Here is a 25,565-nt window from a genome sequence, read left to right as displayed (position 1 = left end):
TCTTCGCTTGTAGTTAATCTTTATCTGTTACTGACTTTATCAGTTTTACCTACCATTGAGAAAATAATAATTAGTTTTTTATTATTTTATTGGGTATTATTGTAATAAATATTATGACAAATTATAAATTGCTACAAAAATAAAAAATAAAAAACATAAGCGAGCTTTATGGGATTTTTTCTTAAGAGAACGCTACGTCGCTACCCATGCATTTATTGTCTCCAGAATATGAACAACAAATAACAATACTTAATAAAATTTTAAAGTTAAAAGTAACATAACCGTCAATTCGTCATTACTTCAATATTACGTGCATCCACGATTTACCAGTGCTGCATACAGCCCAACCAACGAAGGTGAAATATTGTTAATAGATAAATAAAATAATGATACAATATTATCTATGATAGTGTTACGTGTTACCACAATGGCACCAATATACTGCGTTATTGCACACTATACAACATGCACTATAGATAATAGTTTATTTCCAGTAAACGTAAGGTTAAAGTAATACTACTAATACTAATGGTATTAGTTGACCATATTCCATATGTGATTTTTAATATCCGTTCCCGGGGGTACCACCACCTAATTGGTCGTGAGACAATTGCCTCATGAAACACCCTATCACGCCGCCACTGTGGGTATTTAATTGTTTGAATTGTGTAAAAGTGTAAAAAATTTTTAGGATCAGATAAGAAGTGATGGACTTATAGAATTATTTGATTTGAATCAGACTACTAATTTGGAATGATGGATTCGTCTGAAAAAAATAATCATAAAAATCAAAATAAAGAACCTCGTCTCAGAGTAAGTTTTGATAGTCTTAGATAAATTATGCAAGTTGTATGGATTCAAATTGTTATGTATTATAGACTATTTTACCATCGACGACTGCTTCGGTTTCATTTGCAACTAACACCCTACCAAGTATGTAAAACTCACTTCTTAATGTATTAATGCCTATCTTTTTTTATACCAACAACTACCTAATATTGGCTACGATATTTAAATTTAATGTAGTATACCTACTTTATTTATTGATTTTTAATTCTAATTACCGAGGTCCAAGGTATGTTAAATATACATTCATATTTATACTTATCCATCGTTTTAAGCCAAATAGTACTTAGTTGTATAAGATAGGTACTTAATATATTAAGTCTATGAATTGGTTTGCAATATTTTTCTAATTTTTGTTGAATTACAAATTTTTTTGTTTAGGAATCAGACCTATACAAAGAACTCAGCAATTACTTCCAGTTAGAGTAAGTACCTAGTAATAGTCTCAAATCATGACAAGTTGTACAGTTGTGAAAATTATATTACTTAAGACGATCGAAGCACACATATTTTTTGTACGTTTTAGACCAATAAGCGGTGGTAAATTACACATGCTTTAGAATGTCTGATTTTAATAGTTAAGGGTGTGCCGCACGGGCATTTTTTTTTACAAACATACAACATGGCATATTCTATGTTCACAATAATAAATTTTACTCAGTAATTTCTAAAATGTGAGTGAATTTACCTCCAGTAAAATTTAAAGGCAAGAATATCATCTAGGGCATGTGGAAAGGTTTTATTACTCTTGTATTATTTTTAATTAAGCTATAATCATTTTAAAATGCACAAAAATGTGATGTCCTCTTAAATTATGAATGAAATCTTTGACAAAATATCAAGGCTTTTTAGGAATACAGTTTTCAATTTTAAAGGGTGTAAGGGTTAAGATTTATTTTCAAAAATCCATGAAATAATTGCGTTTGTATTTATTTTGGGCACATCTGATTTTAAATCAAAACAGCGATTCCTGAAGGTCTAGAACCCAAGAAGCTTATAAATCAACAATTTTTTTGAAGGAAATACTTTTTTTAAATTTTTTACCACTTATAGTTGTTTTATAGATATGCAAATAACAATATTTGTATTGACATGTGCATGTGCATCGAAAGTTGCATCCAGGATCCAGGTGTGGCTGTCCGACATGGCGTGACAGCGATTCTCGGAAACACACTTTAATATTAATTTATTACTCACATAGCCAGTGGCGAAACGAACATGGTCTTTGAGGAACAGTTGCTTCTGGATATTTTTAATATTTAGGGGTGGGTGGGTGATGGATGCTCAATATGAATGTAAAAAAAACAATGACTAAATAATAATTATCGTAAGCAAATAATAGTTATGCTAATAGTACTTGTGTTTATTATAAATTGTTAGTAGAAGGGTGGGAGGGAGGTTCTGTGTCAATTTTAGGTTGCTTATGGGTTATGTTAGGTTCATTTCACCGCTGCACACAGCATATCTAAATGTACATGTCATATGAATTGCCTAAATGTTACTCCTTAAGACATGATGTGCTCCAGCCCCTTTCAATTGTATTTGATTTTATATTTACAGTATCTTTCTCAACCAGTGGATCCTCCTCCATCATCATCTCACAATAATAATGGTATGTTAAATCATTACTTATTTTATTACTTGTATTCTGCTAAAACAAAGACTAATAATTTTTTTAAATTGTATTGAACCAAAGCCCGGCAACTATGGCCATAAACAATTTAACACTCATAATGTCTTAATTCATTTTTTTTTAGGAATTCGCAAAGTCATCGAGTATGTTTTGAAAACTGGAAAGAAAAAACTGACTGACCAAACTTCTGAAAACATGGAGGGTGCCAGTAATTCTGAACAGGCTCCTGTTAACAATGGTAACTAATAAACATATTTTATTAAAAATGTAGATTTTAAACAGAAGATTTTGTATTGCTACTTAAAAAAAAACTTGGTTTTATAATTTATTGTTCCTATACAATGTAAATTATTAAATCAACATATTTTATTGATTATACCAAAGATCTGTAGGAAATAGTATTAACATTTGAGTGTTATTGTTTGATCACGGGTGTAACTGTTCCAACATTTCTTGCCCCAAATACATAAGTACTAGATTAGTTTTCAAAATGCTTTAATTCTATATAACAAAACCTACACAACTTCAAAAAGTGTGGAATTGGTAAGATATGACATTGTTAGTTCTTATATTTTATTGTATAGTAGTTAAAGAAGATATTCATTTTCTTATTAGTTAACTATAGTTTTATATCATCTGATTTAAAATAAGTAAAATGTACACAATAAAATAATTTTATAAATTTTCATAGTTCAGTTATTTATTCTATTTTTGGGATTTATTAAATTTTTTCTTATTATGTTTGTCCCAACTAAATTTATTGTATTATACAAATAGTCTTAATTTAAAAAAGTTTATTTTATCAGTTAAATTGTTGAGTCTCAAATAAACATTTCATAAATAATTTGAAAATGTATTTTAGGCTCGATAGTAATTTATTTTTCACAATTATCATTAGTTTTTTTTCAAATAAAAATTATTTTCTATTTCCCAATGTACAACTTGGTTATGTTTATTTCTTATTTGTATGTTTACAATATATTGTAATATATAATAATTAGGCCTCGGATGTTTATGAAATTGCTTTTTTTTTTTCTATTTATCCAATTTATTGCTAACCTGGATACAAATTTGATTCATGTTCTACCGAATAAAATAATGCTATTTTTGCATATTTAGTGGTTTTGTATTTTAATGGCATAATTTTGGGTTTTAAGAGTATAAATGCATATTTCAAGACAATTTAACGTAAAATATTAACGAAACAACAGATTGCGAAGGCCGCTACGTAGCAAACGTGATTATTGGTATTCTTGATAAAAATACGCCGGGTAAATTGTATTTATTGAACTCTGAAGAGTTAGATAAAGCAAATTACTTTACAATTAGTAAAGTTTTTGATCAATCGATGTTTCTTTTATGGCCAGAAGGTATTCGTCACGATGATGTTCTTTTATTTGTTACTGATGCCGCCCCCTATATGATTAAAGCTGCAAATTTGTTAAAAGCGCTTTATTCAAAAATGGTGCACGTCACCTGTCTTGTACATGCACATCATAGAGTAGTGAAAAAAATTTGTGGAAAATTCAATAACGTAGACGGACTTGTGTCAAACGTTAAAAAAGTATTTTTGAAAGCACCATCACGTTTAAAGATTTTTAAAACAGAAGCTTCTGGTATTCCTCTACCTCTAGTGCCTATAATAACACGTTGGGGAACATGGTTAGAGGCCACATTTTACTATTCTGATAATTTTACAACTATACAAAATGTATTTTCAAAATTAAACCCAGATGAAGCAGTTTCAATCGAAAAAAGTATTAGCATTATGGCTGAACCAAACTTAGTCCCAAACTTAATATTCATTCAGTTCAACTTTAGATGTTTACCAGTCAACATAACTAAATTAGAATCATCTGGGTTAACTTTGTTTGAATCAATTAATGTTGTCAATAATACTAGAGAAACCCTCAAAATGGCTAATGGAATAGTGGGAAAAGAAATTTACGACAAATTTCAGAACTTAATTGAAAAGAATGCTGGGTTTAAAACTTTAGTACAGATTTTGTTTGCATATTTCGTAATTTTTTAGTGCATAAATGCATGCATATTACAGTAGTTTTAAGTGCTTAAACATCCGAGCCCTAATAATAATATTATTATTTATTATTATTACTTTATTGACAGAAAAAAAATCTCCATTTACAAAACATTGTACATATTAATTGTGTAGTAAATAACAGTTACAATAATAATTATAGCACTTACTAATAATATTAAAATTCCCATTCAATTAATATAACAAAATACATTTGTGGCATATAATTTAACAGCATAATTAATTAAAATTAATATCCTTAGTGTTTCCTAAAGCCAATATATTATAAATAATAACATTCATGTATGTTTGTTTATTAATTTACATAATATGGATAAATCTTCAAAGAATTATAATATAAATTTGTTAAATCAATAATGTGTAAGAAAGATCACATAATAATTTATTCTGTGTCATAACTCACATATTGCTACCCACTAATTATATTTTATTTTTTCAGCCTGTAAGAAATAAACTCAATAAAAGTATAACAAACCAAATATTATTATTACTGTATACATCCTATAGTTTCGAAAAAATAATGTTTGGAAATGAATATTATTATTCAATGTTAATAAACTTTAAAACAACATTAATCTGTACTAATGTCCATTGAAATGAAACCTTCATATAGAAGCTGAAGTAGAAAATTCTTTCCTTTTAAATTAGTAGTGGTTTTGTTATAAGTTTTTAATAATGCTTTGTATTATAACATTAAAGCGACATATTCTACCTTTTGTATTGAATTTTATTTATTATTCATTGATTGTTTCATAGTTTGATACATTATTACTTATTAGTTATCATTATTAAGATTGTAAATTGTTCATAAATGATATATACTAATAATTCTTAATATACATTAGTAGGTACCGTTACTACAAACAATCAAGGCTGTTCAACCAGTCTACCTATTAGACAAAATACTACCAAACCATCATCTATAGTAGTAACACACAATGGGTAAGTGTATTTATCCATTCTTTTTAAAAATCATTATTATAAATAAAACAAATTTTATTTATTTTGTTTACATAGAGCAAATACAAAATGTATACCAAGTGTACCAACAAGCAAACTTACACCCCACAACCAAACTGTATTGGAAAACTCGGTACAAATATTCAATTTTAGTAAAACTAGTGCATCAGTAAATTCAACTTCTAACAACAACCAAAATGGTGTTCCTCAAATTTCTGATTCAGCCAGGAAACAATATTTCAACAGTTTCGCAAATTATATACCGACACAACTTGAACCGCAATTACTGTAAGAATATATCATACTTTACGTACAATTGTTTTAAAATTTAAATGTAAAGTTAGCTTTATGTGAACTATTATTAAATTATTTACAGACCGAACACAAATAACATTGCAAATCAGGCAAGATATAGACCGATACGACCTGAACCACAAATAATGTAAGAATATATATCATCTTTTAAGTTCAATTATTTTAAAATTTAAATGTTACGTTAGCTTTATATAAACTATTATTAAATTATTTACAGACCGCACACAAGTAACATAGAAAATCAGGCAAGACATAGACCGATACAACCTGAACCACAAATAATGTAAGAATATATATCATATTTTAAGTAAAATTATTTTAAAATTTAAATGTTATGTTAGCTTTATGTGAACTATTATTAAATTATTTACAGACAGAACACAAGTAACATTGCAAATCAGGCAAGATATAGACCGATACAACTTGAACCACAAATAATGTAAGAATATATATCATACTTTACGTACAATTGTTTTAAAATTTAAATGTAAAGTTAGCTTTATGTGAACTATTATTAAATTATTTACAGACAGAACACAAGTAACATTGCAAATCAGGCAAGATATAGACCGATACAAATTGAACCACAATTAATGTAAGAATATATTTCATATTTTAAGTACATTTATTTTAAAATTTGAATGTTATGATAACATAATGTGAATTATTATTTAATTATTTACAGACCGCATACAGGTAACTTTGAAAATCAGGCAAGATATAGACCGATACAACTTGAACCACAATATATGTAAGAATATATATCATATTTTAAGTACATTTATTTTAACTTTTAAATGTTACATTAGCTTTATGTGAACTATTATTAAATCATTTACAGGCCGAACACAAGTAACTTTGCCAATGAGGCAAAATATAGACCGATGAAGCTTGAACCACAATTAATGTAAGCATATATATCATACTTTAAGTACAATTATTTTAAAATTTAAATGTTATGTTATCTTTGTGTGAACTATTTTTAAATATTTTACAGGCCGAACACAAGTAACTGTGCCAATGAGACAAAATATAGACCGATGAAACTTGAACCACAATTAATGTAAGTATATATATCATATGTTGAGTACAATTATTGTGAAATTTTAATGTTATATTATCTTTATGTGAACAATAATTAAATTATTTACAGACCGAACACAAGTAACTTTGAAAATCAGGCAACATATAGACCGATAAAACTTGAACCGCAAATAATGTAAGAATATATATCATATTTTAACTACATTTATTTGAATATTTAAATGTTACATTATCTTTATGTGAACAATAATTATATTATTTACAGACCAAACACAAGTAACTTTGAAAATCAGGCAAGATATAGACCGATACAACTTGAACCGCAAATAATGTAAGAATATATATCATATTTTAAAATTTAAATGCTATGTTAACTTTATGTGAACTATTTTTAAATTATTTACAGACCGAACACAAGTAACTTAGAAAATCAGGAAAGATATAGACCGATACAACCTGAACCACAAATAATGTAAGAATATATTTCATATTTTAAAATTTAAATGCTATGTTAACTTTATGTGAACTATTATTAAATTATTTACAGTCCGAACACAAGTAACTTAGAAAATCAGGAAGGATATAGACCGATACAACCTGAACCACAAATAATGTAAGAATATATATCATATTTTAAAATTTAAATGCTATGTTAACTTTATGTGAACTATTATTAAATTATTTACAGACCAAACACAAGTAACTTTGAAAATCAGCAAGGGACTAGCAACGTTGACCGTCCAAATTATGGTAAATTTTATCTTATTGTATATTTTTCAGAGATTTATTCATTGAATTTTAATCAAATTATTCAAATTTAATATTATTACTTACAATTAGTCTTGTCAAGTATTCAACAAATGTATTTAAATACAAGTATAAATACTTTTTTTAATTTTACCGATTCATTTTTATAATTAGGCATAAAATATTAATTTTGTATTACTTATTACTAATTTAATATTGATACATTTAAAAATCATTAGTACTTTGTACTACCGACTTAATTTTACGCTGAAAAATGAAAATAAATGATTTGTTTTATTTTAATAATAATTAATTTATTAATAGTTTGTTAATGTAATTTAATATATTGTAATTTAGGTATAAATGTTTAATAATTTTATTTATATTATAAATATAATAATATAATGATGATGAAAAAAACATTCTCAAATTTCGATAAATAGTTCTTTGAAAATGATTTACATGTTAATACTTCATTTTAAAATACCTTATAATCCTTAAATTTAAAAATATTTAAAATAAAATAACAATGCTATGAAATATTTTTATAATATTTATAATAATTCTTAAACTAATTGTATTTAAATTATTTTAAATACTCTCTTGAGCGTATTTGTATTTGAAAATTAATACTTTCATGATTTCCAAAATTAAAAAAAATGTTCCTGATTGTTTTCAGATCTTCATCAATAATTTGTTGTTATTAAAATACAGTTATTAGAAGTGTACTTATCATATTTTATTTCATTGTCAACAGTTTTGAGTTAAATTCTAGTATTTCAGAATTAAAATATAATTTATTGAGTAGAAATTTAAGTAAATAGTACACATTTCTAATAAGTCTGAAATGTGACATAAAAATTTTAATTTAGTTAAAAATTAAATACCTACTAGTATTATTAAAAAGTTTTTCATATTTGATATGTAGACTGCTTATTAGTTATTACTGATAATACAAATCAATTGTAATGTACTTAGACATTTTTATTTATAAATTTGTTATTTAATATTAATTATAATTCATGTATTTTCTTTTGATTAGATACACAAATGCTTCCTTCAATTCAATATACTAATCAAGTCAAAAATCATGTTTCATTGTGTGCTCCAGGTTCAAATCCTGTAAGTAACTAAAACTAATTATTATTAAATATAGTTATTCGGTTTCTTTGAAAACGCACAATATTTAGTGATCAATAAATCGTTTATTGAGTCCTATTAAATTTTTTTTAAATTCTGAGTGGTTAGTAAAGAGACTTTCGGTTTTTTTGTTTTGATATATTTTGTTTTCAAATAATTGTAGTGTATATTATATTGGACAATTCTATACAAACTATTTGGATTATATAAAATAGCATTGAGTTCTTTTAGTGCAAGATAAAAATTATTATCATTAAAATAATCATTTTTGAACTTAGAAGTTTCAAACCTATCTATTAAATCTATTAAATTATAAATGTAATGTCATATTATTTTAATTTAATTGGCTTATTATTTTATTTTTTTATAATAATTAATTATTATCATTCTAAACATATATTTTTCTTTTGAAAAAACATGTATATTTTTGCACTATTTAACTTTGTTTCATTAAAAACAATCGTGTAATTTTATATATTACAATTTTCAAAATGTTAACAATATTGAAAACATAACATACCAGTGTAAAACCAATTGCTTTCTTGCTCCACAATAATTAACAAAGATAAAAAAATAATATCACTATGGGAACTACAACTCGATTATTACTATCAATTGGCACGTTCAAGTTTTTAATGTAGTTAAAATTTAGTCGAACTTATAACTTGGTGTAAAATAATAATGATAATTATACACGCATCATACCTAGTAACTATTATTGTCTATCGATAGCATTTTAGTTATGCGATAAATCTGGTGTCTGGTCATCATCCGTTACTATTTTTTATCTTATCATTTGACTGTGTTTATTTTGCTGAGGCTTTTGTCTGGCATTTTCTGCTTTTAAATTGACTTTATGTCGAGAGAGTAAAACGCGGCGGTGGTGGTAATGGCGGAGGGCGTTTGGTCGGTATCTCCTACCCAAGTGTGGGACGAAAACGATCGCACAACTACTGCAATACCTAACTGTGTCATCGTGACGACGTGTAAAGAGAAAGAAAATCGGCTGGACCTCGAGACGTGATAATAAGCATAAAAACGTAGCACAGATAACGCGCGCCTTTGGAGGCGGTCGCGTCGCCGCCCGTACCTCCATTGTTTGCTCCATTGTTTGCTTGTCGACCAGTCAAAACTGTTACAGTTCAATTACAGTCGTTAAAAAAGAAAAAGAGAAAAAAAAAAGAAAAAGTAATACGCGTATGGAAAAAAAAAACAATCGAGAATCGAATGAAAACAAAACAAACGGAAACGGCTTGACGAACGTCGCCCGAAAGCTGGACGTCGACAATCCTCTGCCCGATGTGCCTGTACGTCGCCGACTCGATGAGATCGATCGGAAAACCGAAAAACGTTTTCCGCAATAATTACGACGGCGTCACGTCTCAGCCGCGATTTCGCGCGCGTTTTCGTGTCTGTAACGACCGCCGCCGTCTGGCCTCGCACGATACGGTCGGTCGGCGGGGCGGGGTGATGGTTTGCGCGCACGCGCATCGTCCCGTCTGTGCCATAGATTATCCAGCAGCTGCCAGCAAGCAGCACTGTCGGGCAGGCGGCGGCGGCGGCGGTCCCCGACACAACTCGGCAGCCCGCAAGCACCGCGACGGAATACTTGTGTGCGCCACCAGTGTGTTGTCTACTCGGCCCGTACCACTGCTCAGTGCATGTGACGCGCGCGCGAATTCATACATTTTTATTTCAATCGAGACGGCCGAGCGCACCAGTAGCAAACGAAACACAGCAGGTTACCAATATTATCATTTAGACAACAACAACTACTACTACAACTGCTGCTGCTGCTCTGAAGACGACGAGGACAAGACGACACGACAACGACGACACGACGACGATACGACAACGGCTGCAGCGGCGGCGGCGGCGGCTAGAAAACGACCGCTTCACTCGTTCCGCGTTCAATTTTCGCGATTTTTTTTGCAAATTTCTATCATCGTAATACATTTCTATACACACATACACACACTTATGCACACACATACACTCGACTACATTAATATATTATAATATTATTATACAGACACACGCGCGTTACGTTCATAATATTGCAACAACAACAACAACCGAAACGGCGAGCGGCAGTAATATTCCTACGACCATAACGATATTATATGCGTTGTTGTGGTTCGCGGTACGTGGCCAGAACGCGAAATCGGACTTTAAATCGCTGTCGTCTGCCTTAACCGCCGCTGCTGCTATTAGCCAAAACGCTCGTCCGCTGCCGCCGCGTACTTAACGAGACAGTCGACGCAATCGGTCGCGCGGGCGTTCTAAATACGTCGACGACGACGTCGTCCGGTGGTGTACGTGTTGTCGTCCGGTCGCGCGCGATGCCGTCCGTCGTCGCCGCAACCGCCGCCACCACAGCCGCCGCCGCAGCCGCGTCGTCCACCGGCCACCGTTCCGTCGTTGTCCACAGCCCCTTATTGTGCGCCCGTTGCGTCGTTCGGTCCGACTTGAGTCCGTCCGGCGGTCTGCGATAGCTTTCCGAGCGGCCGCGCACAGTCGGTCCAGTCCACCGCCGCCGCAGCAGCCGCAGTCACCGCCGCCGCCGAGGCCCGAGGGAGCCCCGCGGCCGCCGCCGTCGTTGTCGTGATCGTAGTCGTCGTCGTCTCGTACCGTATTACCGGCGACCCGCCCGTACTCGTTCAGCATGAGTGACGTCGCCGACCAGATCAAAGACGGCAACATAATACTGACGGCCAGTCCGTTCTCCAACATCGGCAAACAAGAAGTCGTCCTCAAAGGCGCCGTCGACGTCCCGGCCACCGTGAGTATCGGCTCGACGCCGTCACGTTTCGGTAGCTCGCCCGTCTGTCTTGTCTGCCCGACGCCGCCCGCCCGCCCGCCTTCCCGCCCAATTGGCACCGAAAAATGCCCAGCGGTTGCAACGGCACCCCCTCCCCCCGTCGCCCCCACGTTCGTGACGAAAGTTTGAATCGAAACCGTAAAAAAAAAAAACAAAAAAAAAAAACGTTCGATAAGTGTTCTGCCGTTTTTTGAATCCCCCCCGAAAACATCGTACGACTCGATAGGTCTCACAATCGCAACGGTTTTTTCTTCGTACGGGTCCGAGGTCTTAATACGACGGCAATTCAGCAGTTCGAACCGTCTACGTAATACGTAGTGTATGCGTATCGAAATACTATTATGTCGGTTTGATTTTCTCTGCACTCTCTTCCGTCGCTCACGGTTTGCGACTGACGACTGATTGTACGTTTTTCAGTACGTTTTTCAGTACTAATGTTGAAGTTACATTGGTACGCTTGTTTACTCCACTGGCATCGTCTTCGTTTTCAGTACTATGAATGCGCGCATTCGGTTCACGGGAAAAATGTTGACAGTATTATGGAGTTGGTTTTACATAATGTTTTCTGACTAGGAATGTTCCATGAAAAACACCAACAGACATAATCCCAGAAGTATCCGTAACGCTAAATAAATGTTGTGCAATTATGTGAAAATTAATTCGTCTGAAATGGCATCACTGTAAATTCAATGTTGATGTCCCACCATTTTACTCTGCTGAATGCAACGGAAGTACACAACATTGCACCTACTTAATATAATAATTAAGTTTCTGCTAACAGTTGGCTGAATCATGATTTTTTCTGCGCCACATTTTGAATAGCTAAACTTGTTTGCATGATATGTTACACGTTGGTTTTTCAATTGACCATTAAGTAACAAATTAAAAAACAAATTTGGTTTCCATAAAAAATCAAATAATTATTTTCTTATTTTTTCTTATTTGAGATGTTATTTTTCATTGTTTTACCTTGTCGTGATTAATTTTGATTAATTGAGGAAGTATGAAAGCCTCTCATTGAGTTCCCATTCGCCAAACTCTGTTTTTGTGTAAACAAAATGATTTGTTCCATAGTTGGTATTTTTAAGAAAAGAAAATGGATAATTTACAATTTAATAGTTTTTATTAAATTGCTTCTCTTTTATCATCAGTCAATGATTTTGTGTTTCTCTATAACTTAACAAATGTTGATATTGATGTGGATAAAAATTATGTTAACACATGAGCAAAAACTTGTATCTCCAATGTTTTAAATTGTACTTAAATGTTTAGTTCTGCAACAAAACAATCGAAAACAATGAAATCAATTACAACATTTAGTATCATTGTATAAAGAATAATAAGCATCAAATATTATAATATCAATTAATTAACTACCTTCTATGACAAGATGAATAGATAGGAATAACTGACTCTTTTCTCCTAGTGCCCAACTTTAAATTCTAAAATAAATAAACAGAAATTAGGTTAGTTTATGCCTTTTCAATGTTATTTATACTTTGTGTAAGATATTGTTAATATAGATTACAATGCTTAATGTCCTCAAATTATTTTATCAGCTATTATTTTTAATTTGCCTGGCCTTAAAATTTTAAAATTTTATTTTTATCATATGTTCACAGTCATAGGTAGGTACAAAAAAAATCAGTATTATAATATGTGTATTAATTAATGTGTTGTATTTTTTAGGCATACAGAATGTGCAATCCTCCATCTCATAATATACCGTTAACTCAATTTCCACCTATTGGAAATTCCATAAAACCAGGTTAGTTTACAACTTAAAAAAACTTTCTAAGACGGAGTTGATAAACAATTACTAAACATTTTTAATGTTAAATGTTCAAATTCTGAAAATTATAAAAAGTGAATAAAGCACTAATGTGATTTCAAATTATATTAAAATCACCTAATTTATTTCTTTATTCATTATTTTATTATTTTATTTTGAGTACATATTTTCTTAATAATGAATATGTATTTATGTTCATAGATGTTGGAATATTAGATAAAACATTTTTTAATTTTAATTTTATAATTTAAATGTCTAATTCCTAATTATATTTATTTTATGTTAATAAGGTATACCAAAGTTGTCAGCCCATGAAGTTAAAGAGGAACCTGGTATTTGTCCTGTAATATTACATCCTAATAAGCAATTGAGTTCACAAGTAAGTCAAGTTATACCTATTTATTTTTAGAAAATAATACTAAATCCTGTGTATAATTTGCATGTAGGTTATGTATTATGCTTGTGCATTTGTTCTAAAGTACTAGACTGTATAATATGAATTGCAACTGCTACTTTTAACTAATACTGAATTTAATACAGAAACATATAAACTTAATAACTAATTATTTTAGATTTTTTGTGGCTTGAAATTAGCTCTGCACTTTTTTTAAACATAATGTTTTATGATTTATAATACATTATCAAAATAACTTTTGAATTATATAATTTTATATTTATAATCATTTTTAAAATTTGTTTAAATTGCTCAAAATAATCAATTATTTATGATGTGTTTTTTAATCTATACTTACCTACATATTTTGTACTCTTTCTGATTCAGATTTAAACTTAAATTTTTCCATTAAGTCAATATAAACATAATCAAATGTAGTATTGTAGGTGAAATTACAAAATAATCCTCTAATTTTTAGTGGGACCAATTTACTTAGTTAATTTTTATAATTTACTTGATTTGACAATGTGGATAGTTACTAATAACAGAGTAACTTTTATTTATAATTATATATTTACATTGATCAAACTTATTACTACTAATTTATCTGTTATAATTTTTGATGAAGTAACATTAAAATGTTAAATACTGCATGCTATATTATAGTAATTTGTGATTTCATTTCATATTGATCAATTTTTCAACCCAAAGAATCAGACCAATACACACATTTCTAGGTTTTATAATTTTTTTGTATTTCTTTGAAAGTTAAAAACCATGATATTGAATGAAATATTGTCTCTAAGTAACTTCTTTCGATTAAAGTTAAAAATATGCTTAAATCAAACTTTTTTAGTACAAAAATATAGTTATATTCTCTTTCTTTTTAATAGATTCAGATGAAAAGTGAAGCACTTATAAAAACGATTGGATTTGCACCTGCACGATCTCAAATGACAGCTCAAGCGCAAAGTCGTATTGTAACAACATCATTGCAGCGGTCTATTATGGAATCTCAAAATGTTTCCCCACTTATAATAACACCTTCATCACATGTTATTCACTCGGCTAATGAAATTGTTCCTGCTAAAGTATGTTTTCTGTTGATTCAAAAATACAATTTTAGTGTTTTAAATTTATATACCTAAGTAATATTAAATGTATTGTTTTTATATTATTGCACTCACAGATTGTTCCAGTACCATCAGCGCCTGCTGTATCACATTTTTCTGTAATAAATAAGACAGGTATGTTAAACAATATATTATTTGAATTTGATTTATTGTATTATACATTATGTATGGGTGATCCATTGAACACAGATAAATTATTTCAGAAAACTTTTTGTTTAACATTTTTTGAAAATATTCCACATCATTTTAAGTTGTTACTGTAAAATAATTTTTTCACCATTTGTATATTGCTATCATTTTTTGAGGATTTTACTCTTGAATAACAACATTCATTTTTAATTTCTTATTCCTAAGCCAAATATTATTCGCAGTATTTCAGTTTATAAAATATCAAATTTCAGAGAAGTAGTTATTAGTTATATATAAGAAGTATAGGTGAAGGAATAATGGACCAATATTTTGTGAGGTATTCCTGTGCCACATCACTCCGCTCATCTGAACTTCAAATACGTAATACTCACAAACTATTTGCCAAATTCAATGTTTATCCATTTAAGTTTTACTAAGAATATTCTGCCTTTGAATAAGAAATTAAAAATGTATGTTGTCATTAAAAGTACTAAACAACTTGAATAATGGTAACAATAAAAAAGAGTTTTAGAAAAATGATATATTTTAATGACTTGAATTTATGTAAACAAATATTTTCAAGAATGTTAAACGATTTTGAAATAATGAGTGTCTTATGTTAATGCATCCTGGTATATGATAGGTGTATCAGAAAGGTATGTTATTTTACATTTGAATGTCTTAGATCATTGTGATATACTTGTTTTGTCATTCTAAATTTTAATATGCATTACTTTAATTGATTGATTTATATTTGAATTTTTTGTTATAGGTTTTTATGATAGTTTACCTGAATTTACAGGCGTACGACAAAGTTTGGTGTCAGGTACACCACCAGTTTATACTCAGAGTGATTTTGCTCGTTTTCCTCCAAAAAGTTACCACCATAAAAATACTGTTATTAATCCTGCAGTTCTTCATGGTAATTATTACAAATTATTTATATTAGTAAAATAACTTAAAATAGGCTAAATTATATTTTGGACATCATTCCTAAGACAACAATAATAATAACAATGTAATAAAATTAAAAATATATTGTCAATAAATCAAAATCTATATTTAGCGACTATACCTCATATTATAAACATTTTAAGAATTTTTTTATTGTTCATCATTTAAATAAAATCAAATATGCACGACTGACTCCCTGTAAGTTATACTTTCGCATACTTGTAAATATTTTTATTAACTTCTTTATATGTCATAGTAATTCCTTTTACCAACATTATTGTACGTACATTCAATAAATATTATAATTATATTAATTTAAGGTATGATTGGGATTGTATTAAAAAGAACTAGCTAGGATAGCACACTGCAAACTTGATCAATTCCTGGTTATCAAACGTTATTTAAATACTAATAAATAAACAAATTTCAAATACAATTGAAACATAATTTGAAAATCCTAATATTTTGCTAGAATTAATCTATATTAATATTAACAATTATAACTATTAAATATCTTAATGCAAACAATCATAACTATGTACTATAACTACTGACAATTTGTTCTAAACTTATGTTTGGAAACCTAAAACTGATAGTTGTTGGTTAGTTTCAGTTTATATTTATTAAATTATAAATAAATGGCATGGTACATATGTTATTAAAATGAGTAATTCAATTAAAAATTAAAATAACAAAAACATGTAGAAGTAAAATAGTATCCTTAATGCAATTTATGAAGTATTTATATAATTAGGTAGTCAAATAGATGTAGTTAATTTGTTTGAAGTTCTAGAACACATGAATCATGCAATTAATTAGCACTATAACAAATTTTAGTTTTTAATGAGTGTGAGAAGTTACATGTTTAAGCCAAATGTACAAAACTATTTTAGGCATTAAAAATAAAAAAAATATTTACAATAATCCTCTAGATAATACTCAAATTGCTGTTTAACAGATATTATTATATCTTTGGATATTAACTCATGTTTTTATATACAAACTTTGTATTTTTATAGGTCCCATTCCTGGAAATATCGATGAGCCATGTATAAATATACCCAATAGTCAACATGTATTTAAACCAATTATTTCACCTAGGCCTAGTATTTTAAGGAAGCGTGATGCAGATGGGTAAGTAGCTATGAAGTAATTTGGTTTGTTGTACTAATTTTTAATTTATGTTATAAATATAGTGTACTTAGGGCGCAAAAAAATCTAATACCACTTTTAACCAAACCTGAGATAGAAGAATGTCAAAATATAGAAGATACATCACTAAACAGAAATGGATATAATGAAACTGGTTTACAAATAGAATCAATTATGGTACCACAAATACCAGAGGGAACGTTACTACCTCAAATTACTGCCTTATCTAGGCAATCCCATATAATGGTTGAAATAAGTCCACGGAAAAAACCTCGCAAACAGTTACTGTAAGTATACATGATATTAAACAATTTTTTAAAAATTATTCTTAATTATACTAATAATTGTCATGTTTTTACTTCATTTCTTAGTCCTGTTAATCAAGAAGAGAGTCCATTTAAAATAGTTGGTGATGATATGGAGTATGTGGATGAAAAATTAATTAAAATTGAGAAACCTGAAGATTTTCCTGATGATGATTTAATGTGTAATGATGATTTACTCGATGGTGATGCTGAGGATGAAGCCGAAGATGATTTAGATGATATGGATGTTGATGATGATTGTCCAGCAGATGATGATTATGATGATGATGATGATGATTTTGGGAATGATTTTGGAGATGGTGAGTTGCCAAACAATTTATAGCATCCATTTGTAAATTACAACAATTATCATGTATTTCTGTTTATTTTTAAGAATTTGATTATATTAAGTCAGAAAAACCATTCTTCGAAGATGTTAAGACAGAAGTCAGTGATGAAAGCTCAGCTTGCATTAAACCTAAAAATAAACGACCCACATTATTGGGAAGTTATAAGAATACTTGGCGAGGACATACTCACCATTTTCAAAGGTAGAGTATTAATAGAACTTACTTCGCTAAATGAATACAAACATTATATTATAAGTAATCAATTACTTAAAACAAACATTTACCTTTAAAATGACACCTTAACATTATTAAAAAAGTATATCGTGAAAACAAAATGTGTTTACTAAATTACAGTTAAATTCAAATGTACCTATGACATTGCATCTGTTGTCTCCCTACAGCATTGGCAGGTGATTGCATCAAACCATATGAATAATATGTTTGAAAATATTCTTTTTAAGTGTGTACATTTTAATTGTAACTTTTAGTTGCTCACTACTGCATCTATGCCTTATTGTATTGTATTTGGTTGTAGTAAAAAAAAAAAATTCATCAATTTCCCAATTGTGAAAATTTTTCCTGTTGGCTAAGAATCACTGACTACTTTTCTAAGACATGTACTTATAGATTTAAGATTAAAAAAAATTCAATTTAGATATTAGTTGATCGAAATTTGAGTGGTCAAAATGGACTATAATAACCATAATTATGTATCAAAATGGTTTTCACAGCATGTATTCTGTCTGAGTTATTATAACTTATGATGTTTGGTGCAAAATATAATGAAATTATAAATATTGGTTAGATTATAATGTCTGCATAAAAATTGGTCCATTCCTTCAGATGCATAGGCAAATCGATGAGCTGGCTATTTTATTATTAGTACTACCGAATAAGGCATAGTAGTGAAGAAGTAAAAGTTACAAGTGAAATCTATATATAAAATTAGATATTACACAATGATCCAAATATCCTATGTATACTGATGAATGTGTAAGGTACTAGTGTCTGAAATACTATATGCATTATTTGGTAGACAGTATTGGTTATTATTTGAAAGCTAAAAATAAAATCACAATCAGTATTAACCATACATAATATAATAAATAATAATATCATATATTTAATAATCGGTAAGCGATGAGAATATTTTCTATATGATTTGCTGTGGTCCCCTGCCAGTGCCGACTCATGGAGATGGCCAATGTGATGACATCATGAGTACTTTCAAATAATTTTCATTTCACACATTCATGGTATTTTTTTATACATCATATGGTATCTAAACTATGTATAATACAATTTTTTTCGAGTGGTGTTTAAGTGATAAGATTACCCTTTAAGTTAAGGTCAAATAATTCTAATATTTAAGCTAATTACACAAAATTGGTTTGGCTAAACTCATATTTGATTTGTTTTACATTTGTAAGATGGTAACAATATAACATGGGTAGCATTTTCTTAAGATGTAATATGTATACATGCTAGTTCAATTTAATAGAAAAAAATTTCATTTTAGACCATTTATGTGTGTCTACATTAATAAAATTGTTGAATTTTGTATACATGAACAAAATTTAAAGCTTAAATTTTCTACGCTGCTAACTTTAGTAATTTACTTATGATTTTATTGTTAATAATTGATTTTTTTGAAGGTACACTGATTTTAAGATTAAAGAAACTAAAAAGCAATTAGCCGATATGCAGCAAGCTAAAAAATGGACGTCCGATAGCATATCAGGATGGAGAGTTAGGCACTTACTACAACAATTTGATGGAATGGTAAATTAAAAATATTAATTATTCTGATTGTACTGATCTAAATTTCAGACAAATTATATTTTTTAAGTTACGGAATCTGGTAAAGATACGTAAAAATTATAAAAGTAGTGTGTTCAATAAAATTAAATGATACAATTTATGCTATACAATATTATTATTAGGTATTTGATATGTTTAACTTCTTACAGTTCTTAAAAATGATTTGCTATTTAATATATAAATTAACGGGAAGAAAAAATAAAAATTTGTTTTGACTACATTCAACTTGTCTGTACATGATTCCTGCTGAGAATCACTGCTCTAATAGTAATGTAAAAAATGTATTAACAAAATAAAAATAAATGTTATAGATAAGTATTGAAGATGAAATTATTGCAAGAATGACTGAACTCATAGCTCACTTTGAAGCCACTATTAAAGATCTTAGGCTGTGCCATCATTTTGTTGAGCTCACTAAAGTACGTATTCTGAAAAAAATGATTATTTTATCACTTTTATAATCATGCATTAAAAATTTAGCTGTATTATAATATTATTTTTATTATTTTATTTTAAGATTTTAATATTTAGTTTTAAGTTCTTAACTTTGTTATTGTTAGAGTCTGGATTTGTATGCACTCAAAAAGGCCAAAATAGTATGCATTTATGCATCAAAAAACTTCAAAATATGCACTTGATATGCTCTCATACCCAAAATATATACATTTTAATATATTTTTTTTAATTATAGACATTGACTTTAAACATTTATTAAAGAACAGTAAATATTTAATAAAGAGCAATCCATGTTTTTATTCAAATTGGAATAGTGCTTCGACTTTTCGGCATTTTACAATTTATAAATTGTAATGAAATGAAAATTTTAATTTATAAATTTACGGAACGCAAATTACGAAATGATATATGGGCACTAGTGCACAATTTACTGGCGATAACATTATTTTATTTCCCAAAAATACGTAATGAACTAATAATTTCAACGATGAAATTGAAACAAAATAATTGGCTTAATAAACTTTTATACAATATATGCTTGAATATGCAAAATAAACTTTTTTCTATGCATTATCTGTTACACAAATCGTCCATATTTCTTACTCCCATCTAAATGCATACACTCATCACAAATATGTAAATGCATACAAATCCGGACTCTAGTTATTGTATTTACTTGTTGTAGTAGGTAAACAACTCTACATTGTATTATTTACTACTTCTTTTGTATTCTTAATTAAACCTTTTATTTTTTCTATTTTTTTAAACGTTCAACTGTATATAATAACATTATAAAATGTATGTACAAATATCATAGTTGACTATTATTTGCACGAACAAATTGAAAAACAATTATGTTGAATCTATAGCTTTAACTATTTTATAGAATTTGATTTAATTTTTAAATCTAATGCTCAATATTTAAATTTGTTTTATTGTATAACAATTTGTTTTAATTTTTTTTAGGATAATATTCAAAGGAGCAAAGTATCGAAAATTCAATTAGAAGAAGTTAGGCATCAATTGAAAAAAATATTCGACTATAAAACAATAATTGAAGATGTGGTTGATAAATATTGTCCCAAAGACCTTAAAAAGAAATATGCAAAAGTATTTAATCTTAGCAAATCGTAGACGGTATTTTAATTTTATTTATATGGTACATTTTTTAAAATATTTTTTTGTTTTATTCAAAAAAAATGTGTATACTTATTACGTTTTTTTTTTGTCTTAAATTATTAAAATAATTTTTTTATTTTTTATCAAACTACATATACAATGTAACATATTGTAATAAATGACATTACATAAAATCAATTATATATAAAAATTATTTTCTAATCGGATTTTTAAAAAAAAATTTATTATTACATCGTCCATGTAATCATAGCTGTTCAGCCCTATCATCAGAATACCATTTTACTTATCTTAAGTATATCGGTACACATCGAGGCATGTCAAAAATGGAATCTATTCTGGAAAACAATTATTTGACAAGCTTCGATTTGTCTAATTAATGTTTATTTGATTGAAAAGTAACCATGGCCATTTTTTTTAGATATGTGTTGTCAATAAGAATATTTTGATTTACACTGTGCACAAATATCCAAGAAATACCCAATGAAGTATGTTTGTTGCAAGTACGTTATGGTGTAAAAAAAAAAAAAAATGGTTTCCAACTTCGATTAAAACTGAAAATGATTCTAGTGAGCCAGTAGAAGATTTGGTTATGTCGGTACAAATAAGAAATTCAAAAATTATTGATTTAAACGTTGAAAATATTTAATGTTTCTTTGTAAGGTTGTTGAACTGTGATTTTGTTATTTAAGATATATATTATTCTGAACGATGGCATGGTCAAATATTGTGTAGATGGACATCTTTGAAGCTCAGGTTTAAGTCCTTTTCATGTTCTTGTTAATATATAAATTACCTATTAGAAATAGATTCGAATTAGATGACTGGTTCAAGTAAATTAACTAATTTTTTCATGGTCTATATTACCTATTATCATTGAGAGAAAATATTGATTTATTCAGCTCAAAAAAATGGTATTGTTTTTCATCAAAAACTTGCATCCCAAATTTGTATATATTATACATTTATTTTTCTAACTTGAAATATTTTATTTCACAATATATTTAGCTATTAAAATAATTTATTTTGATATCATTATTTTTGTTAATTTATATTATTTGTTTTTAATTATTGAAGTCATAATATGATCTATGTTTATATTATCTGAACGGTATTTTTTGTTCCTGGAAACTTGAGAAAAAATTGATATGTGGTATTGCTGTAAGTTTCAAGAATTTATCTTGTGATTTCTTAATGTTTGATTTTTATGAAATATTTGATTCTCAGAAATTCCTGTAATCATTCCGGATATGATATTTAACCACAGATATTTTATTAAATTAATAAGCAGATGAATTTCAAATTTTGTTGATGATATGCAAATGGTGGATATGGCTGTTCTATTCAATGCCTGAAAATAATGAAGTCAAGTCAACTTAGTCCATTAAAACCCTACTATTAGAGAACTCAAGCCAGTAGTACCTTTTTTGGTCTTTAGTACTGTATGGTAGAAGTTAAAGTTAAACAGAATCCAATTTTGAAATTTTCTAATTTGTACTATTGTATCTGTTTTGTTGTAGCATATATGTAATGTGGAACTGTGTATGAATACGTATATTTTTATATTCAATATGTATAATGTATGTTAAGTGTCCAAAAAATTTGTGTTGAAGTTTATGTGTTTGTGTGTACATGTGTGTGTAAATATTGTTATATGCGTTTTGGTGATTTAGAATCTATACGCTTTGTGAATAAAGTTTGGCTATGTCTAAAATTTAGATTTTGAGTCTTTCATTATTGACAATATTAAATTTAACTCACTTGCAGCATTCAATGGCTTTAATCGATGGTATTATCTGTTCATTAATTGCACATCCATATTAAGTATCATATTATATATTATTTTACCCTCAATTACTGTGAAAAGTAATAAATGGTTTTCCGGTTTTTTTGCTATTAGAACCAATTTTATTTTTGTGATATTTTTATGCATTTTTATAGGAATAAAAATAATTAATGAACAACTTAAATTATGCATTAGGAATATTTTCAGATGGGTTATTAAAAAAATTATCAAAATATTAACCACAGGTCAAATGCGAGTTATTGATTTCTTATTATGTTAAAATGGACTTATGATGATTTTTTTGTACTCAATAATCACAAGTCAAATGTTTAAAAGTTTTGGTATTATGCATTATCAACCAAGTTGATGTAAAAGGAGTATATAGAAACTAGTGCTCTCTAATAAATGATATAAGTTACAAAGAGATAAATATTTTAGCTAAGATAGACTATTAAATCAAATTAACTTGCGCCTGTAAATGGTATTTTTCTTCAATTTGATAGTTATCTATACTGAGTGTAACAGAAAGATATGACAAAAGAAATAACTTGTGCTCTAATCAAAACATTAAATTCTATTTTTCCATATAATTTATAGAAGCTTGTAGAACACATTAATTGTATGAAAAAAAAAAATTTTAATATTGATTGGAACACAGGTTAGGTACTTAATTTGTCATCTCTTTTTGATACATCCTATCATGGGGTCAGATAAGGTGATTATGTACATAATATACAGTTATACAGAGCATATTGGATACAAGAACACTATGTTATGAAAATTCCATTTTCAAATAAGTATTACAATATATAAGATTCAAATTCTATTAAATACAGCATTCTTCGTGTTGAATAATAAATTTTCTTTTAAAATGGAGGTAGAATGGATGTTATTGCAAATTAGTATTATTCATTTATTACTTAAAGCAAATATATTTCTAAAAATATTGTCTGCAATCGCCAATTAGTATATTATATACATGCAGATAATTCAAAAACTATTTTACAGTCATTTTATCATATAAATATTCAAAATAGTGAAATATAAATGGTACAAATGTTTTTTAATTTAGAAACATCTATTACGATTTCATAATTATATAATTCAAATTGTTTAGATTATTTTTGGAGGGTCAACTTTTTCAAATGGAAACCTCTACTTTTTTTAAATAGCTCTCAAGCCTAGAGTTTTGCATTAATTAATGTTGTTCATGCACTAAAATTTATATAAAAAATTTCTTTACATTGTGTTTTCAACAAAAGGATAGGTTCTCATTGGAATTTATAACAGGTGACTCCCCAAAACTCCACTAAAATATTGTTAATAATTAGGTATAAATTCATGAAATCGTAATAGATGTTTCTAAATCAAAACACTTGTATTATATTTTTGCCTCACTATTTTGAATATTTTTATGATAAATTGTAATAACATAAATGTTGAACCACCTATATAACGTCCAACAAGGAAAATTTTTATAAAGCAAATGAAAAAGGTTTATCAATGCCAGCAGAAGTGTTAAGGCTCATATTATATTTAATTAATATTTTTTCTTATTTCAATAAATGTGTAGACAACAGCATAATATTTAAACATTTATATTTTGAAAAGTTATTAGTTTTGTTTGGTTATTTGATTTATTTTGACGATTGTGAACACACAGAAATTGAAATATACAATAATAGATAGTTTCTTGATCCATCAAAGTGATGGATTGGAATGAATTACCTATTTTGAAAGTATCTTACCTAGCCCTGGAAATAAGTATCAAAGTACATAATATATCTAATTAGTAATTATTTAAACCAAGAACTGACTCTTTCAAAGCTATAATATTAATAACACTTGTTGACAAATCATTACCATACAATTTACAATTTATGATTGTCAACTGCAGTGTTAAAAGTATAACATATTATGATAAATGTAAAATGCACCTAATGTGCTCTAAAAACATGTACAAAAACTCTAAGCATTTGCTATCTATTGCAATTTTTTCCATATCCTTAGTATAATACAGTTAGTAGGTACCTATGTTAAATGCTTTTTGATGTATAATTGCATGATATATTATAAATCATATCTCATTATACTATCACAGATTATATTAATTAATAAAATAAATAAATATAATATTAAAATAATATAATACTCGTATAGTTAATATAATCTGTGATACTATTATAGAATGGCAAAACAAATCATGTAATTTACAAAATAATGAATTGGGAGTGATCAAGAAGTCTTTTATTGAGACAAAACAGTTATGTCTGGAAAACACATAATATAATAAATTGGTTATATTCGAATCTTGAACAGAATTGTGGACATTGTGGCCCAAGAAGATCCATATCTATTCTTAAATTGCAGTACACTAGTACAGTAAAACTAAGTGACTTACATAGTTACATATTATTATATGACTTTATAACTTATAAATTGTAATTATATTTTGAACAATCACATCTACATGTAAAAATACATGAAATAACAAAAATCGACAATACCTAAAATATGTAGGTAGATACTTTGTTGAAAATTATAGGTATGATGTAATATTTCTCAAGTACCTACATACAGTGCATTTAGGA

The 25,565-nt window shown here is 28.3% G+C and overlaps 1 protein-coding gene across 11 annotated transcripts; it reads left to right on the top strand.

Annotated features, from left to right (window-relative positions):
* The first annotated feature begins 741 nt into the window (after positions 1 to 741).
* Positions 742 to 21,808, top strand: LOC111030904. 11 transcript variants are annotated; one of them, XM_022310614.1, is made up of 33 exons: positions 742 to 813; positions 879 to 933; positions 1,228 to 1,271; positions 2,407 to 2,458; positions 2,604 to 2,717; positions 5,384 to 5,480; positions 5,556 to 5,786; positions 5,875 to 5,940; positions 6,031 to 6,096; positions 6,187 to 6,252; positions 6,343 to 6,408; positions 6,499 to 6,564; positions 6,655 to 6,720; positions 6,811 to 6,876; positions 6,967 to 7,032; positions 7,123 to 7,188; positions 7,264 to 7,329; positions 7,405 to 7,470; positions 7,546 to 7,607; positions 8,647 to 8,726; positions 13,255 to 13,333; positions 13,648 to 13,736; positions 14,645 to 14,842; positions 14,941 to 14,998; positions 15,786 to 15,935; positions 16,987 to 17,101; positions 17,164 to 17,406; positions 17,491 to 17,744; positions 17,819 to 17,975; positions 19,430 to 19,556; positions 19,907 to 20,014; positions 21,018 to 21,188; positions 21,610 to 21,808. In XM_022310614.1, the coding sequence occupies exons 1-32, from the start codon at positions 754 to 756 to the stop codon at positions 21,183 to 21,185; spliced, it is 3,267 nt and encodes a 1,088-aa protein (XP_022166306.1). In that variant the 5' UTR covers positions 742 to 753; the 3' UTR covers positions 21,186 to 21,188; positions 21,610 to 21,808. The 11 variants fall into 11 exon arrangements, with proteins under 11 accessions (XP_022166306.1, XP_022166307.1, XP_022166310.1 ...); XM_022310615.1 differs by lacking the exons at positions 6,031 to 6,096; positions 21,610 to 21,808 and having other exon boundaries at positions 21,018 to 21,262; XM_022310618.1 differs by lacking the exons at positions 6,811 to 6,876; positions 21,610 to 21,808 and having other exon boundaries at positions 21,018 to 21,262.
* Positions 21,809 to 25,565: the final 3,757 nt, after the last annotated feature.

This window comes from Myzus persicae, unplaced genomic scaffold (genome assembly GCF_001856785.1).
Source record: "Myzus persicae strain clone G006 unplaced genomic scaffold, MPER_G0061.0, whole genome shotgun sequence".
In the NCBI taxonomy this organism is placed as follows: domain Eukaryota; kingdom Metazoa; phylum Arthropoda; class Insecta; order Hemiptera; family Aphididae; genus Myzus; species Myzus persicae.
The sequence above is the reverse complement of the archived record's forward strand: the minus strand, read 5'-3'. Positions and strand labels throughout refer to the sequence as shown.

Bases quoted from the DNA above. Each gene is read 5' to 3' on its own strand.
- LOC111030904 (XM_022310614.1), top strand. From the start codon at position 754: ATGATGGATTCGTCTGAAAAAAATAATCATAAAAATCAAAATAAAGAA. The intron at 6,253-6,342 runs GTAAGAATATAT...AATTATTTACAG, and splicing joins CAACTTGAACCACAAATAAT to ACAGAACACAAGTAACATTG. The intron at 13,334-13,647 runs GTTAGTTTACAA...TATGTTAATAAG, and splicing joins TGGAAATTCCATAAAACCAG to GTATACCAAAGTTGTCAGCC.